The sequence below is a fragment of the Agelaius tricolor genome, unplaced genomic scaffold, assembly GCF_023055355.1.
Source record: "Agelaius tricolor isolate 1412-34295 unplaced genomic scaffold, bAgeTri1.0.p SCAF_5, whole genome shotgun sequence".
Taxonomy (NCBI): domain Eukaryota; kingdom Metazoa; phylum Chordata; class Aves; order Passeriformes; family Icteridae; genus Agelaius; species Agelaius tricolor.
The window spans coordinates 54,073,441-54,091,152 of record NW_027269265.1 but is presented as its reverse complement, the minus strand read 5'-3'; the positions used below and the strand labels follow the sequence as shown (position 1 = coordinate 54,091,152).

Sequence of the window (17,712 nt, the reverse complement as noted above, 5' to 3'; positions counted from 1 at the left end):
TCCTGGAGGCGCTGGGCCGCCTTCCCAGCCCTGCACGGGGACCCACGCGGCGGAGAAAGGGGCCAAGTGGAGCCGGGACGGTTGGATGCATCCAGGAGGGAGAGGGATGCTGTGGGACACCCCACTCTGGTGACCCCCAGATTCCCCCCAGCCCCGTGCCCCCATCCCAGGGCAGGGAATGAAGCAAAGGTTGGAGGCAGGTAAATGATTGATCCCATGGAGCAAAAGGTGCTGCTGCCTCCAAAATTCCCAATCCAGCATGGATTTCTCCCCACAAAATCCTGCCCAAGGGTTGGGATCATCCAGGCAAGACACAGCCCCCTTCCAACTAAAAACCACGGTGGGGGGGGGGGGGGTCATGCTGATTTTTTAGGAACCCAATGCAGCCATGAGAAGCTCCTGTCCTAAGGGAATGTGATCCCAAATCCCTGGGAGGCAGCTCCAGTGGCAGTGGATAAATGATCCAGCCCTAGCCAGCAGTGCTTTTATCCCAAAAAAAGCAGGGCGCCAACATTGCATTGGCACCACCACCCCCAGTTTTGGTGGGAAAAAAAGAGCACTGCCAGGTCCTGGGCTGTGCCGCTCCCTGGGCCTCCCAAAATTTGGGAACAGGCTACTCCAGGCAGGTAAACAGAGCCCGAGGTAACAAAAGCAGCAGCAGCAGCAGCACAGAGTCCAAGGTCACTCCCTGCTCCCCCAGCTCTCGGAAGAGATGTCCAAATATAGCCTTGTCCCTGCGGTCTCCTCTGGAAACACGGGATGGAAGCGGGAGCCAGGGATGATTCCAGCACGAGGTGTCTCTGGGAGGGAAGGATTTGGGGAAAACCCACAGGGAATGGGACTTGGGGGGCACTTAACCAGGGGCTACAGGGGAGATCTAGGCAGGGGAGAGCATGGTAAGATCCAGGATAAGCCCCAAATTCCATGAGACATGTGAAGGAGGTGGGAGACCACAAGAACTATTAATGACTAGCCAGAGGCTGGAAAATCCAGCTTTCCCAAAAAATTCCATTACAATCTGCCTCTCAAGGCACTCACAGTGCTACTGGCAACCAGACAAGGAACTAAAATTTCCTACAAATCCAAGAAAAGCCAGAAAAATACACCTGGAAAACAGGTGTTCCCAAGATCCCAGAGCCGAGGACACAGATACCATCATTCCTCAGGACACAGATCTTTCCTCTTGGACTACTTTATTTGGTAAAACTCCGAAATCAGCAACAGCTTAAACTTCCCAGAACTTCCCTCCCTGAGCAAGGCATGGATCCTATGGAGAGTTATCCTGCTCGGCTCCAGCCTCGGCTGCTCCTCCCGCTTTGATTCCTCTTCCAAAACACCACAAGGAATCCAAAAAAAACAGGATCAAAAGCGAAACCAAAAGCCAAAAAAAGTAATAAAATATCTAAGGACATCAGGGAAAAGGGAATCGAGGCGAGGGCATCAGATCCCAGTGGATCACCCAAGGAAAGGGACAGTTCTGGGTCCAGCCAATTCTGCAGAATCCATAAATCCCAGCAGGAGATGACTGACACCTCCCCAAATTCCTAACAAGCTGCGTCCCCTGCGAGATTCCGTCCCCCTCTGGCCGCTGCTGCCAGTGTTGGGCACAGTTGGGGAAGGATTCCCTTGCTCCATGTGGAGGGCAGGGGTAGGGAACAATCTCGAGTCCTGCTAATGGATCCGGGTCAGCTCCTCTACGATCTTGATCAGGTCATCCACGGTGGCTTCCCTCTTCATCCCGCTTCCATCGTCAATCTGCGCAGGGAGGAAAAGGCATTGGAGACATTGGCAGGTGCCAAAAAGCATTCCCAGATCATTCAGGAAGGTGTGGATTTAGCACTTCCCAGAGAGACTGTGGCTTCCAGGGCTTCCCCTGGAAGTGTCCCAGGCCAGGTTGGACAAGGCTTGGAGCAACATGGTCCAGTGGAGGTGTCTTTAAGTTCTTTCCATCCCAAACCATTCCATAACTCTACAATTCCATGACTTACTGAGCCTCGATTCCTGAGCAAGATCCTTGAAGGATCCAAGGCCACATTCCTAAGCTCACCTGCAGGTTTGCCACCACTTCCTGCATCTTGGGCCTGCTGATGTCCAGGAAACTCTCAATCAAGTCTCCATCGATGAATCCTGTGGCTGGCTCCGTCTTCCGTTCAGTGTGGAACGATCTCCAGGTGCCACTGTCAAGGAGCCAAATCCACAGGGAATAACACCAGCCCTGGACATGGTTAATGGTGGGATGGCAGTGCTGGGTTAATGGCTGGACTCTGTGGTCTCACAGAGATTTCCCATCTTTAATTCCATGATTGCTCAGGGCAATGGCAAACCCACTCCCACCCTCTCCAGCTGGTAAACTCCACCCAGCACAAGCTCCTGGCTGGAATGCTAAAGGATATAAGGAATGCTCAATCTTCCCCACGCTCTTGATGACTTTGTTGAGCCTGTTCTGCATGTCCAGGAGCAGGTTGTACCAGCTTTCCGACAGGGATGTCACCAGGCCTGCACGGGAGTAACGGTCATGGCAATGTGGCAGGGGGTGGAGCTGGATGAGCTTCCCAACCCAAACCATTCCAGGACTGCAGGGAATCCTCAGCCCTTGCTCCTTACCGATCATTCCATTGACAGTGCCAAAGAGCACGGATCCCTGGGTGGGTGTGGAAGTCTCTCCCAAGTTCTGCATGACCAGGGATCCGTGGCAGAAGACATTGACGAACTCTCCCAGGTGGGATAATCCCACTTCCTGCAGGTGCTGCCGCTCCTCGTCCGTCGTGGCCGCGCTGGAATCCCAAACACCGCTCAGTCCCGGATGGGGGCACTCTAAAACTTTCCCTTGCTCCCAAAAGCTGGGAATACTCCTCCAGTTTTCCTGAAGATCCCATAATCCATCCCTCCCAGCATGTGCTGTCACATCACATCCCCATCCCATCCAGTTTACCTGTCCTTCTGGCACACGAACAGATTGAAAGCATTCTCCGCTCCCAAGAAATTATCATCGTCCAGGATCTCCACGGCACTCATCCAGTTTGGATTGAAATCCCGGGCAATCTGGAAGGGGCCAAGAAGGGACACGCTGTGTCCAGGTGGCCTGGCCTGGGATCCTGCATCCTCATCCTACCCAACACCAATATTCAGGAGCAAGGCAGGATCCAGCATGTCCCTCTCTGCTCCAGGAAGCAGCAGAGCAGGAAAGGCACTCCTGGAGATGGTCCTAGTCCAAGTGGCACTTGGATAACATCCTGAGAAAGCGTGGAGCAGCCTATGCCAAAGCCACTCCAGCAATTTAAGCCCCCATTCCAAGTGGACACCAGGTATTCCAGATGGCACCTCCCACCCACCAGGCACCAGCTGCTCTTCCCACAGCCAGTTCCCTGGAAACTGAGGGATCCATCCCTCCAGGAACCACAGGGATCCATGTCAAACCTTATCCAGTCAAGCCAAACTCCTCCTTTTATCCCCTCCAACACCATTCCCTGTGCCCAGAGTTGTCAGAATTGATTCCTGGCACCGCTTCCTTACCTCCTCGAAATTCCCTTCCATGGGTTTGTAGGCCAGGAGCAGCACGGAGCGCATGAGGTCTCCCACCAGGATGAAATCCCCCTTGGTTTTCAGGTACAGGGCCATGATGTTGTTGTAGTGGTTGCACTCCGTGCGCAATTCCTTCTCTGCTGTCCACTCGTACAGGCGGACCTGTGGGATGGGACATGGATCGGGATTCTCCAAATGGGAGCTGGGATATGCTCCTCAACAGACACCTGGCTGACATCCAGATTCACAAGCATGCTCCCAAAAAGAAGTCAGGGTCTTGCCTACCGTGCTGTTGATGCTGGCTAACAGCTTCCCGTTGAATTCCACCATGGAATACACAGCTCCCTTGACCTCCTTCTCAGCCAGGCTCTGCAGCTTCCCTGGAATAAAGCCAGGCATTACTTGGGTTGTTTATCCAAAGAGTGGGAAGTCAAGGGGGTTCAGCCCAGCTGGCCTGAATTTTGTTTCCTAAAAAAACTGTCTCTGAGGGGGACAAGTGACATGGAAAGCAAATCCCAGAATCCAGGGTTGGTGAGGGATTCTCAGGCATCTCTCGGAGACAGGGGGAAAGGGAACACAGCACCTCAACAACAGATTCCTTGGAAAAAACTGCCTGCTGCTGTGACACAAGCTCTTGGGGGCTTGAGGAGCTCATCCCTGATCTCCCACCAAAAAAGCTGGATTTTTCCAGGTGAGAACACCTTGATCTTACCATCAGAGTAGTGGAAGACAACAATCCGGCCCTGCTTGGGCTCCGCTTCCTCGGGATACACCATGGCAGTGCCCACAATGAAGTAGGTGTTGGGATCCTTTCCCAGCTTGCAGGAGACCAGGCTGAGGGCATACTCATTTTGCAGGAATTGGTGAGCATGGAGCACTGGGGGAAAATAAAAAGCAGGATAGGTAGGAACAACTGGGATCCCAAAGTCCTTAAACTGAAAGCTTAAGACATATCCGAGAGATTCCCTGCCCTATTCCCCACCACTTTGTGCCCATCAAAAATTGGCTCTTCCTTAAATCTTATGGCTGATGTTCCTCCAGGAAAATGCTTTGGCTGAAGCTCCCCATGGTTTCTCCAGGATGGGAAAAGCTGGATTTTGGAATGGGACAGTCACCTTCAAAGGTGTGCTGGTCTATGATGAGCAGGTTGTGCACTTCCACCTCCTCTCCAAAGGATGTCTCGTGCGGAGCTGTGCTGCTGGAAAACAGCTTGCTGGTGCTCACACTGCTGGACAAGGCCTGGGAAACAGGAAAATCCATCACATCCTGGTGCTACTTGGGATGTCCACACAGCCTCAGGTAGCCAGTGAGTGGGCAAAGGAATAGGAGAACAGGTGGAGCAGGGAATGAGTAAAGGGACACACTCCCTGCTCCTGGCAGGGCTGACGGTGTTAATCTGAGTTTACAAAGAGCTGGTTTCCAGAGCTGGATCCTTGGGAAAAGGAAAACTGGAGACCACACAGAAGCCTGTATGGGATGTGGAAGGAGCAGCACCCAAAAAAGGGGATCAGGTGGAACAGTGGTTGTGTCACCCCCTCAGAGAGATCCCACCATCCCATGGGAATGGGACCGGACTCACGGCTTTGGAAAGGAGGACCGTCAAGGAAAACCTGGATCAGAAATTCTGATCCCCACAGCATAGGGATGACCCAGTCTGGGATCTCACCTGGGTGCTGGCACTAGGTCTGAGCGCTGTGGTGCCCCCACTGGCATCCTGCACCTCAATCCGGCTGGAGAGCACCCCAAAGCACTGGGATACCTCCTGGTAGCAGATTTTCCTGTGGGACAAACAGAGCCATGTGGGTGAGAGAGCCAGGAAAGGCCACTGCAAGAGCTCTGGAAGCAACAAGAGCTGTCTGTTTGCTCCTGGGATGGCAACATTGCCCCAACTCTTGTCCTGTGCAGCAGAGCACCCTGATCCCAGGAATCCTCATCCCAGGAATCCTCACCTGGGCGACTCATAGAGGGGAACAGTGCGGATGTGCAGCTTCTGGATCTCATCGATGGTGCCAATGGTCAGGGTACTGTTGTTGGCCAAGGCCAAACTTGTGGGAAAAAAAAAAATCATGGAAAACTGGGTGAAACAGCAAGAACCTCCCTCTCCTCCATATCCCTTAGGATCAGGAACTCGTGGCAGGCTCACCTGTCGGGGTATCCGTCGGAATTGAGGGGGCACATGTAGTTGACCTCCTTGAGGTTGACGTTGGAGAAGACCAGCTTGTGGTTGCTGCTGTAGATGACGGTGGGGCGGTCGGAGCAGGCGAACACGTTGGTGGTGGACAAGGAGCGGAATGTCCTCAGCACCGTGGGCTGCGTGCCCAGGGTCACCTTCTTCCTGTCACTCAGCAAGCCTGGATTCAAAGGGAAAAGGGACTGGGATATGCCACAACACCTCAGGGAAAAAAGGATTGAGGCTAAGCACACCCCAGATTTAAGAATCCATCTCCTTCCTTCCTTCAGTGTGCTGGAGAAATCCCCCAGCCCGCAGCCAGGCCCTGAGCATGAGGCTGAGAAAGCAAGGAGGATCTTTCCCAAAAAACTGGAAAGGAAGGGAAAAGGTCACCTGTCTCAAGGCTGAGGCCGAAGTAGAAGAGAGCTCCGTCCCCCAGGGCACACAGGAGGTAGTGGCTGCTCTCGAAGGTCGTCATCAGGATGGAGCGAGGGATAATCTCTGTGGGAAGCAGGCAAAGGGATGGATGAGGTCATTCAGGACATGGACAGTGACCACTGCCACCCTTGGGAGGCTCCTACCTCCTCCCAGCATCTCCTTGTGCAGCAGCTCGAAGGACGGGAGCTTCAGGATGCGGGCAGAGATGTCGGTCCAGAGCCCGATGGCACAGAGCGGGGACATCCCGTTGGAGTCTCCCAGGGGGGTGATGTCCAGGCAGGCCACCTCGTGCTCCATCTCCGTGCAGCTGGGAGGAAGAAGAGAGGACAGGTGTCTGCCTGGATCCCAAATCCCAGCATCCCAAGAGCCCTCAGGATGTGGGCTCACCTGATCTGCCGCAGCTCCTGGGGCCGGATTTCCAGGTAGTACAAGGCTCTTCCCACGGCCACCACCACCTGGTTGCTGTTGCAGGAAGCGACGCTGATGTTCTTCCCATTGGGCTCTTTCCACTCACTCACCAGGGATTTGGGCTCCTGGCTGACCAGTCGCACCGAGGCAGACGTGATCTGGGGAGATGGGAAAAATAATGGAAAACAGTGTTTCCAAGGTGGGTGGCACAGCAAGAACCTCCCTCTTTCCATATCCCTTACAAACATGAGCCCAGGATCCTGTTTGCTGATCCCATCAGCTCAGGGAAGCACTCCAACCTCTGCCTTGGATATGTCACAATCCATACGGCACCAGGAGAGCCATATCCATGTTTTCCTCATGCTGGATTTACCTGGATCAGCTGCTGATGTGCCACGTTGCCACAGAAGAAGGTCTGCTGGTCATCCACAAATCCCGTGAGCTCTGTCTCTTCCACTTCCTCTCCGTTCAACATCAGAACCCTGAGCAGGGAAGGGAATTCCCATTAATTCCTGCTCCAACATGGGGCTGAGAGCCTGGATCAGCTCACCTCACCTTTACCTGGTCTGGCCAACAAATGACAGCACCAAGGTGTTGTCCGTCTCCCGGTGTGGATCCGACCTCAGTGGCCACAATCCTGCAACAAGGAGGCCATAGTTCCTCACAATTCCACATCTCAACCTCATCTGTGCCCACCATGTCCCCCCCTCAGGCTGTGGAACACCTCCCACACCTTTAATTCCCGGCAGGTCGATGCTGGCATGCTCATGGATCCCGATGCCGTTCCGGATGATCCGCAGCGATCCCTCTTTGAAGGCCCCGGAGCAGGTGACCAGCTGGAGGAAAAGCAGATGGACTTTACCAGCTGTGGCTGGGAAGCTTTCTCACTCTTCCCATGGAAACAGGGAAGCCATTCTCGAATCATGGAATTCTGGAATGCTTTTGGTTGGAAGGACTGAAAGATCCACCAAGGCCAGGCTGGACAGGGCTTAGAGTAACCTGGTCTACTGGAAGGTGTCCCTGCCCATGGAATGAGAAGATCCTTAAGGTCCCCTCCAACCCAGACCATTCTGGGATCCTATGATTTTATGGACACACTCAGGCAAAAATTCCCAGCAGTGAGGAGGGAAAAGCAGGAATGTTACCTGGCCTTGGCCTTGCCTCTCCAGGTCCACCACGCACATGTCCACGATGGGCCCGAGGTTGGTGAAGGTCTCCATGGCCACCACGTAGGATCCCTGCTCGTTGCTGTCCACATTGAGCTGGGAATAAATACTGGAATCAATTTCCGTCTTTCAAGAAGCAGGAGAGGGAAAGGGTGGGCAAGGAGAAGACAGGAAAATGTATCCACATCTCCAGGTTTTGATGGAAATCGAGTCCTGGGGGAACACACAGGCAGGAGCTGCCACGCACCTTCACGAGCTGGGAATCTCCAAGCCTGGAGCCAACAAACACCACTCCGTTATCCAGGTAGGTCAGGCACTCAGCAATGGATGTCTGGGAAATGGGAAGAGGCAGGTGACCCTCCAGTGGCATGGAAAGGTCCTGGCACACACACACACACCTTCCACCACTAAGCTGTTATCCAACAGAAACACCCTGGGCAAGGTAAGGGGATTTAATCCCTTCATAAATCCCACAGAGTCCAAGCTCCTCCCAGTACAGGTACCAGGAAAAAAAATGGGAAGGAGGTGTAAGTTTTAGTGCCCAGAGGGAATTTTCCCAACAGTTCAGGGCTGTGTCAAATGTGAAGTATCAACACCTCCAGCTCCCAGAATTCCCACTAATTCCTGAACAGTGCCTTTCCAGACTTGGGAGAATCCCAGGCAAGTGCCAGGGATGGCCCAGGTGATTCCTACCTCTCCCAGCAGCTCCACACGCAGATCCTTCAAGGTGACGGTGCCGTCCATCTGCTCCTCCTTCTCCAGGAGCAGCATGAAGAGCCTCCCTTCCATGTCTCCCAGCAAATACCGCGATCCGTTGGGATCCACGCGGTTGTGGCACACGATGGTGCTTTGCTGCAGGGAAAGAAGGGAATTTCAGGATTCCACTGGAACAGCCCCAAACTGGTCCCCAAAAGTTCTGTGCAGGTGACATGCTCCCAGCTCCAGTATCCCACCCCTTCCAGAGCTCCAGGAGCAGACTGAGACCTTCAGGCACCAATATTCCTGTTTCTTCCCCCAAGATATTTAGCTTGTGCTTATTTCCATCTTAAAAGGACTTTTGGATGGCAATTCCAGCCCTCTTTCAGCTTGAAACAGCACCTCAGCCATGGCATTGGTGCTTCCTCCTGCTATTAAATGTGGGAAGTGGCCTGTTATTCCCACAAAACCCACAAGTCCAATTGCTGAACTGAAATCTTTAAGCCTTTTCTCCTCTGAACAAGTCTCCAAGGGGCTCATCCATGTTTTCCACTGCCTGAAATGAAACCAGGCTCTGCCCTGGAACTGTGCCCAGACCATGCACTAATTCCTAATTAATCCCATTCCCTGGGGCCCAAACAAAATTCCAAGAGCTCTACAGAAAGAGGAGGCACACAGGGATCACGGATGTCCCTCAGCCCCCAAAAACAGTGACCAGGAAGCCAAACCTCTGGAAGTCCAAGTAAGTGGCACTGTTAGACCACAGCTGGGACAACAGGGGTTTGAATTCCTGTCTGGAAGGCCTGGGAAAGAAGGGATTTTTTGGGATGCAGTCCTGGATCCCCTCACCTTGATGATGGGAGGAGCGATAGCCAGATATTTATCCCCATTGTGGTAGGTGATGGATTCCTGCCCAATGATAATGGCGCCTCCGAAGGGCTCCGGCACTGCGGGACACACAACAAACATGAGACAACCTGCCTGGAAAAAAGGAGCCATCCAGCCTGGAAAAACATGGGAAGATCTTTTACAAACAAGGCCCAACCTGCAATGACCATGGAGGCTTCGGCCTCCACGTTTTCCTGCTTCCAAGGGCCTTTGTTGAATTCCTTCTCCCGCAGGGACACCTCATATGTCTTGACGTGGCGGCCCTGAGGGTCCTGGGAGAAAAGCAAAAGTGGATGAGATTCCAGAAGTCGGGAGATTCCATCTCACCTCCTGCAAAAACACCCATTCCAGGGAGCTTCTGAGGCTTCTCACCTCCTCATCCTCCTCCACATCCACACGCCACCATTCTCCCGAATTTTTCCATATATAATTACCCCCTGAGGAAATCCCTGAGCTGGAAAAGACTGGGAAGTATTTTTCCATTGTTTTACAATGATATGGGAACTGATATTCTGGAATTTGTGTTCCTCTGACAACCTGGGAAGAAGTGGCATAATGGAGTATCACCCCCTCCTCCAGCTCTTGCAAACGTTCAGGAATTCAGGGGGTTTTATCATATTTCCCTGTAGTTCCCAAAAATTATCCCAGCTGCTGCTGTCCTATTCAGACCAAGCTCTGGAATAATGGGTAATAAATGGAGAAAGAATCAAGGAAACAGCTTGGAAACATTCTCCTCTCCATAGGCAGGGATTGAAACAATCCAGGGGTTTATGAGTCAGAACTGACATCCTGCTCCTGCTCCAATGGTTCAAGTTGTTTTGACATGGATTGTGGAATCCTTGAAGTTGGAAAAGCACTTTTCCAACTGTTCCCCCAAACTCCAGGTATGTGGTGACAAAGTGGTTTCCTCCCTTCAGGAAGTTTGGGGGCGGATCCAGCAGTGCCCAAACAAGGAATAATGGACACAGTGCTGGCATGGGATTTTAGCTAAGTTTGGGATAGCCTGGAATTTAACACAGGAAAGCTAATCCCTTGCTCATTTAGAACAGCAATGGCTCGTAGGATCAAAAAGGCATCCAGAGAAGACCAGGAATGCTCCTCCCATGAGGAGCCAGGTGATGTGAGAGGTTATGAATCCTCTTTACACACCTGGAATCACCTCCCAAGAATAGCAAGCAGGCCACTGCCTTGTTTTTTAAGGAAAGGCTCAAGTCTTGCTCTGGGAAACAAATGGTTGTGGATCTTGCTGGAAAGATCCCTAAACTCCTCCTGGGGGTATAACAAGGAAAATTCCCACCCAAGGCAGAGATGCCCAGGAATCCTGTGGGAAAGCTCTGCTTCCTCCCTCCCAGAGCTGGAAAAAGGCAGTATGGAGGAACATGGACCTGGAGGGGCTGGAATCATCCCTCATTCTGCCTTCCAAAAAGCCTTTGGAAAACCTTGGGAGCCCTTGGCTCCACCTGGGTTATCCGTGGATAAGCAGGCACCTGGTAGACGAAGCAGATGGTGGGAGCTTGGCAGCCGTAAAGGAATTTCACATCGATGACCTGGAGCTCTTCCAGGCGGATGTTGAAGGCCTTTAACTCCTTGTTGTCCCGATCCAGAGGGATGACCTTGAAGAGGCCGTCGTAGAGGCGCAGCCCGATCATCCGGCACTCGGGATCGATGATCCCGATGATCCCGGTCTCCGAGGGCCGCCCAATGCGATCCTGAGGGAGAATTCCAGAGAGAGGGGAAAGGGAAAGGGGATTAGTGCCAGGATAATATCCCTGAAAACATGGACAGGGGTTAGCTGCCAGCCCTTAGGTGAGGAACAGCTCCTTGCACACTTCCCAACAGGCTTGAGAATTCCAGCTAGGAAGCCATCAAGCCTAAGGAGGAGATGCCTTTCCAACTGCCTCACCTGGCAGAGCTCCCACACCGTACAGCTTCACCCCAAATTCCCACAGGACTCATTTCCCAGGGAAAATTCGGCCTCACAAGGAGTTTAGGCTTTCATTTTCCTTAAATTTAACTTGTTATTCCACAAGGTCTCCCAAGAATATAGTTGAATCCATAGGGAAAGGACTTGGAGCATCCTAGTCTAGTGCAAGGTATCCATGGCAAGGGGTGGAATGAGATGATCTCTAAGTCCTGTCCATCCCACACCATTCCAGGATTCCATGTGCCGGTTTAGATGAGATATTGGGAAGAAATCCTTCTCTGTGAGGGTAAGGAGACCCTGGGATGGATTTCCCAGAGAAATCATGGCTGTTCCATCCCTAGAAGTGTTCCAGGCCAGGCTGGATGGGGCTTGGAGCAACCAGGGATAGCACAAGGTGTCCTTGCCCACAGAAGAGAACTGGATGAGCTTTAAGATCTCTTTTCCAACCCAAACCATCCCAGAATTCCACAAATCCTTCCAGAGACCAAGACTAACTCTGGAAACATCCTGTGACCCATCCCAGATCCAGCAGCCGGCAAGGAACCACCAACAGAGCAGCAGAAATCCAACACCCTGCTGCACCAGGAGGGCAAAACCATCCCTAGGGCAGGGCATTCCCATGCCAGGTGCTGCATCGCCCCTCACCTGCACGTTTCCATGGGCACGGGTGATGATGTCAATGCTATCCCCGTTCTGCTTGTATTCCAGGATGCAGGCGTTGTACTTGGCCGTCAGGATGAACAGCAAATCCTTGCTCTCCCCCTGCCCAGAAAAACCCACAGTCAGTGCAAATTCCAGGGGTGGAATTCCCATCCCAGCCCGCCCAGGCGGGCACAGCTCCCTCCGTGCTCTGCCACAGCCACCTTGGGGCGGAAGAGCTCCATGACGGCGGTTTTCCCGTACATCCCCACTTCCTTGACGGGCCGGAGCCCCTCGGCCGTCACAACGTAAATCTCCAGCCGGGTGTTTTTGGCGATCAGCAGGTTCAGGTCCTCCGCAGAGGTGAAGTGTCCTGGGAAAAGAGGGAAGGAATCCCAGAGGAGGGATGAGCTGCAGCTCGGGGAGCCAGGCTGCACTTCCACAGCGCCTCCCTGGAGCATCCCAAAATCCCAGCAGCTTCCTTCCACAGTGCTAAATGCTCTCAGCAACTGCTTCCTCTCAGCCTGCACTCCTTGTTTTTCTGCAGAAATGCTCTTCCCACTGTCTTTCCTCAGGAATCCTCATTCCTGGGGTCTCTTCCCACCACGCCCAGCACTCCCAGGACTTTTGGAGCTCCTGTAGCTTCCCCAAATCCCACTCTCTCTCACTCCTATTATGGGTTTCAGGAACACTTTGATCTTTCCTCTACCCCAAAATTCCCCAGTATCCCCAGACCCTCCGATACCCCAAAACCCTCCTGTAAACCAAAATCCCTGGTACTCCCAAACGCCCCCGTACTCCAAAACCCATCCGTGAACCCCAAAACCCTCCCGGTACTCCCAATCCCTTCCCAGTGCCCTAAAACCCCCCCGGAACCCCCAGCGCCCCCCGGCACCTTTATCCCCCCGTGTCCCCCGTACCCCCAGCCCCCGGTACCCCATAACTGCCCTCCCACGCCGCCCCAAACAGGGTGCTCCCGTCACCCCCCTCCCCGCCGTACCGGTGACGCAGCCATTGACGGCCGTCGGCTTCTGCGCCGTCACCACGTAGTTGTAGGACATGTTGGGGGAACCGGGAGGTCCCGGCGGGGCGCGGGGGAAACCGGGGGGAACGGAGAGCGCGGCCTCTCCACCGCCTTCGCAGCCACTTCCGGGAAGTAGGCGCACTGGGCCGCTCTAGCCCGCTGGGAGGACTTGGGAGGAGCAGACGAGAAGAGCCGCTCTAGCCCGCTGGGAGGACCGCGAGGAGCAGCCGAGAGGAGCCGCTCTAGCCCGCTGGGAGGACCACGAGGAGAAGCCGATAAGGGCGGTTGAAGGGCCCCGCAGAGCGCAGGTGTGGAGGGGGATGCGCGGGGGGTCTCCTCCTAAACCCACTGGACCCGCGCTGATCCCACCCTGATCCCACGCCCTATCCCGAAGGGAGGGCCCCGCATGGGAGGGTGCAGCCCCCTCCCTGTAGCTCTGTGCCCCCCGAAACCTTGGATAGGGGTCCCCGCTGTGAGGGGGGAGCGTGGATCCGTTAAGGGCCTACACTGAGAGGAGATCCCTGGAGGTGGGAGTCCCTCATCACAAAAAAAAGGTGTCGCTCTTTGGGTGGGGGGGGGGGGGGTCCTGGGGTCCTATCCTGATTTCCCGCCTCAAAAGGGCTTCCCTCATTGAGGGGGGAGCCGTCACTGTCCTCTCTCACCCAAAAAAGGCGGCCTGTTTAGAGGTTATCCCGTCCTGGCGCCACATTCCAAAAGGACGGCCTGGCTGGGTGCCGGGGGAGTGGCCCCGTTCTGGCGCCTCATTCCAAAAGGAGCTCCCTGCCTGGGGAGGTGTCTCTGTTTGGGGACTCCAATGCCAACCCCATTCCCACCAGACACTCCCCATAGTATCACCATCATCACCCCAGACACCATCCCATCCCGCCCCCTTCCCAGCCCCCCCCTCCGGACCGCTGTCCATTTCAGACTGGACCTTGCCCTCTTTGCAGACAGATTCCATCTTTGGCTCCGAGGGGTGCGCTCAGCTTCCATGGAGGTGAGCCCAGAGCAGGGGTGTTGGCATTCCTGTGGGGTTGGCATTCCTCCTTTTCCCATCCCACCGCTCCCCATTTTCCCCACAGATCCCCAAAAAACTGGTGACGACGGTGTCCGGCTGTGCCGATGACGCACTGGCCGGAGTGGTGGCCTGCAATCCCGGGCTCCGGCTGCTCCAGGGACACCGGGTGGTCCTTCGGGATGACCTGCAGTCCATCCGTGGCCGTGTGGCCCTGCTGTCCGGGGGGGGCTCCGGCCACGAGCCCGCCCACGCAGGTGAGACCCCCCCCCCGTCCCACCCATACCCCCCACCCACAGACACAGTGCCGAGCCCTCTTCCCTCTCCACAGGCTACGTGGGGAAGGGAATGCTGACCGGAGTGGTGGCCGGAACCATGTTCGCATCCCCGTCCGTGGGCAGTGTCCTGGCGGCCATCCGGGCCGTGGCACAGGCCGGAGCAGGTTGGGAACACACCGGGGTGGAATTGTGGGGTTCCTCCCCCGGGTGCTGCATCATTCCTGTTGTCTCCACATCCATCCTGCAGCCGGGATCCTCCTGATTGTGAAGAACTACACCGGGGACCGGCTGAATTTCGGGATGGCCCTGGAGCGGGCGCGGGCCGAGGGGACCGACGTGCGGATGGTGGTGGTGGGCGACGACTGCGCCTTCACCAAGCCAGGGAAAGCTGGGCGCCGTGGGATCTGTGGCACCATCCTCATCCACAAGGTTCTGCTGGGACCCTTCGTGGGGATTTGGGGAATTATGGGGCGTCACTCACTCGCTCTGCCTGGGACAGGTGGCGGGAGCTCTGGCCGAGGCGGGAGCGAGCTTGGATGAGATCGAGAAGAAGGCGATGGCGGCTGCCAAAGTCATGGGTGCGTTGTGTTGTCCCATGGGAATGCTGTCCTGTGTCCCCCAGCCCCTGAACCCCAAAAATCCCCCCAGTTTTAACAGAGCATTCCCACCTGCACAGGTACCCTGGGGCTCAGCCTGTCTCCCTGCAGCATCCCAGGATCCAAGCCCTCCTTCCATCTGGCTGAGGACGAGATGGAGCTGGGGCTGGGTGAGGAGGGGCCCCTTGGTGTCTCTCTTGGGTCCCTGGAGGGTCCGAGTGTCCCTGCCCCTCCGGGGAGGCGTCACCAGGGCTGGGATGTGACACGGCCCCATCTCCGCAGGGATCCACGGCGAGGCTGGAGTGCGCAGGATGAAGGTGAGGAGGAAATCCTGCTGCTTCCTCCCCATTCCCAGATCCTCCTATTCCCAGACCTTCCCACTCTGCTCTTCCCCTCCTTTGTGCCCTCTCCAGATGCTGCCGGCAGATAAGGCTGTGGAGACGATGCTGAAGCACATGACAGATCCATCCAGTGCTTCCCACCTGTCCCTGACCCCTGGTGAGCTCCCCAGGACCCTCTGTGCTCCTCCAAATCCCCTGGATCCCAGTCTCACCCTGTCCCCCATCCTGCAGGATCCTCTGTGGTGCTCGTGGTGAACAACCTGGGTGGATTGTCCTGCCTGGAGCTGGGAATTGTGGCCGGAGCTGCTGTGCGCTGCCTGGGTGAGTGCAGAAGGGAGCTTGGGATCCCATTCCCTGGCTCTGGCTGCTCTGGAATGACCCTGTCTCGATCCTGGATCCCGCAGAGAACCAAGGGATCCGCATCGCCCGGGCCTTGGTGGGATCCTTCATGACGGCGATGGAAATGGCTGGAGTCTCCCTCACCCTCATGCTGGTGGATGAGGAGCTGCTCAGGTTGATCGGTGAGTTCCCAGTGGGAATGTGGCCTGGGACTGGGGCACTGGGGTTTCCTCATGCTGGGTGATGGGACATAAGGTCGGTGGGATGTCTGGGGGTGGAATTCCTGGCTGTTGGATATGCCAGTGAGGATCCAATGGGATCCTGAGCCACCACATGCCTCTGGCTTTTCCAGATGCCAAGACCACGGCCATGGCGTGGCCCAACATTCTCGCGGGACCGGCGACCACCCGGAGGGAGGAGGTGCCAGCACCGACTGAGCCACCCAAGAAGCCAGAGGATGAGACTGGAACTGGTACAGGGCTCCCATCCCTTGTCACATGCCTCAGTTTCCCTCGGGAATGTGCAGGATGCATCTCCTCTCCGCAGGGCTCAGCACGGCGCGGGTGCAGCGTGTCCTGCAGCGGGTGTGCAGCACCTTGCTGGATATGAAGGAGAAGCTCAATGAGCTGGATCGGGGAGCAGGTGACGGGGACTGCGGCCACACCCATGCCCAGGCGGCCCAAGGTGGGTGTGGGGAACATTATCCAGGGAACTGTGGGGAGTGCTGCCCCAATGGCACCTCCCAGGAGCGGGGAGTTCCCCGGGACATCCCTTCTTGGGACTGAGGAAACCTGGGTGTCCCCTCCTGTAATTGTATCCTGGAATGTCTCTGCATCCAGGCAGCTTCCCTATGGAACTGAGGGCTGTCCCTGCTTGTCCCCACAAGGCACAGGGGACTGCAGGGTCACCCCCCATCCCATTATCCCTTCTATTCCCACAGCCATCCAGGATTGGATGCGGTCCCGGCTGCCTCCGGCTGCCCCAGCCCAGCTGTTCTCCGCCCTGGCTGATGTGGTGCTGGCGCAGATGGGAGGCTCCTCCGGAGTGGTGAGTGGGAATGGGAATGGAAATGGGAATGGGGGACCACGCCTGGGAATGGGGCCGTGTTTCCAGACTGAGATTGATGGTATTCCCAAAGCTCTACGGGCTCTTCCTGACGGCGGCTGGCCAGAGCCTGCGTGGCCGCAGCGATTCCGCAGCGTGGGCTGATGCCATGGATGCCGGGATTGAGGCCATGCAGAGGTCAGTGCCAGGGGCTGTGGAACCCCAGTGCCCCCTGGGAATTCCCAATCCCCCCTGAATTTCCTTGCATCCCACACAGGTATGGAGGAGCTGCACCAGGAGACCGGACAATGGTGAGTGCTGGGAGAGCCCAGGAGCCAGGAAGGCTTCCAGGAAGATGCCAGGGAGTTCCCACCTGGCCTCAGCCCTGGCTTCCAGACTAATTCCCACTCTTTTCAGCTGGATTCGCTGTTTGCAGCTGGACAGACTCTGCATTCCCTGCGCAGTCCCGGTGCTGACCCGCTCCAAGTGCTGGCGGCAGCTGTCCAGGTATGGAGAGCTGGAATAGTGGGACAATTGGATGGGGATCCCTGCCATTGTCCTGGCGAACACCCTGTTTTCCCCGGCAGAGCGCGGAGGCGGCGGCGGAGGCCACCAGGCACATGGAGGCTGGGGCGGGCAGAGCCAGCTACGTGCACTCATCCAGGCTGGAGCAGCCCGATGCTGGGGCTGTGGCTGTGGCAGCAGTGCTGGGAGCGGTGCTGGAGGGGATGCGGGACCCCCTGGGCACTCAGTAATTACAGGGATGTGTATCCCTAAAAATCTGTGTCCCCTTGTGGTGATCAAAACGGTTATCCCAATAAACCCTTGTCCCCTGCCATGTGACAGGGAGGTGGATCCCAACAACCCCCTGTGTTCCTTCAAGGGTGTTTCTCAATAAACCTAAGGACATGGCCCCCAGTAATCCTCTGTGTCCCCCATGCGAGCCTGGAGGGGTGGGATGGTGGAATTTGGGGGTATGGGGGTGCCCCCCGTTGCTCCAGGCTCAGAAGGGAGATGGGAACAGGGATCCTGTGACTGGGGGAGGAAGGAAACCCAGGGTGTGGAGGGGAAGCCACAGAGCTCACATGGCTCTGGGCACGGGGTCTGGGGGCAAGTCTGAGAAAGAGGCAGAGGAGAAGTGGGGACAGGGCAGAGCATGATCCTAAATCCCGTGGGGTGACCACGGGGAGCTGTCCCATGTCTCCAGGGAGCCAGGGAGGACAA

General features: G+C 55.9%; 2 protein-coding genes across 4 annotated transcripts; one reads left to right on the top strand and one right to left on the bottom strand.

The window, feature by feature from the left end:
• Positions 1-1,176: 1,176 nt before the first annotated feature.
• Positions 1,177-12,985, bottom strand: DDB1 (damage specific DNA binding protein 1). Its single transcript, XM_071428201.1, has 27 exons — positions 12,852-12,985; positions 12,076-12,224; positions 11,858-11,974; positions 10,776-10,997; positions 9,446-9,560; positions 9,250-9,347; positions 8,398-8,556; positions 7,952-8,035; positions 7,684-7,800; positions 7,272-7,374; positions 7,100-7,175; positions 6,912-7,020; positions 6,518-6,696; positions 6,274-6,437; positions 6,086-6,193; positions 5,666-5,873; positions 5,472-5,567; positions 5,189-5,300; positions 4,638-4,761; positions 4,235-4,399; positions 3,808-3,902; positions 3,514-3,684; positions 2,933-3,042; positions 2,605-2,774; positions 2,394-2,496; positions 2,048-2,171; positions 1,177-1,755 (listed from the first exon to the last, which is right to left on the bottom strand). Exons 1-27 carry the CDS (start codon positions 12,910-12,912, stop codon positions 1,672-1,674), a joined length of 3,423 nt encoding a protein of 1,140 aa, XP_071284302.1. The 5' UTR covers positions 12,913-12,985; the 3' UTR covers positions 1,177-1,671.
• A 53-nt stretch (positions 12,986-13,038) lies between these two features.
• TKFC (triokinase and FMN cyclase) lies at positions 13,039-17,352 on the top strand. Of its 3 annotated transcripts, none has more exons than XM_071428202.1 (18): positions 13,039-13,183; positions 13,826-13,872; positions 13,958-14,147; positions 14,222-14,332; positions 14,416-14,597; positions 14,668-14,746; positions 14,845-14,934; positions 15,047-15,081; positions 15,178-15,262; positions 15,337-15,426; positions 15,510-15,626; positions 15,797-15,916; positions 15,991-16,128; positions 16,385-16,491; positions 16,583-16,686; positions 16,766-16,799; positions 16,906-16,995; positions 17,076-17,352. In XM_071428202.1, exons 2-18 carry the CDS (start codon positions 13,867-13,869, stop codon positions 17,241-17,243), a joined length of 1,746 nt encoding a protein of 581 aa, XP_071284303.1. In that variant the 5' UTR covers positions 13,039-13,183; positions 13,826-13,866; the 3' UTR covers positions 17,244-17,352. The 3 variants fall into 3 exon arrangements, with proteins under 3 accessions (XP_071284303.1, XP_071284304.1, XP_071284305.1); XM_071428203.1 differs by having other exon boundaries at positions 13,047-13,183; positions 13,830-13,872; XM_071428204.1 differs by having other exon boundaries at positions 13,090-13,183; positions 13,803-13,872.
• Positions 17,353-17,712: the final 360 nt, after the last annotated feature.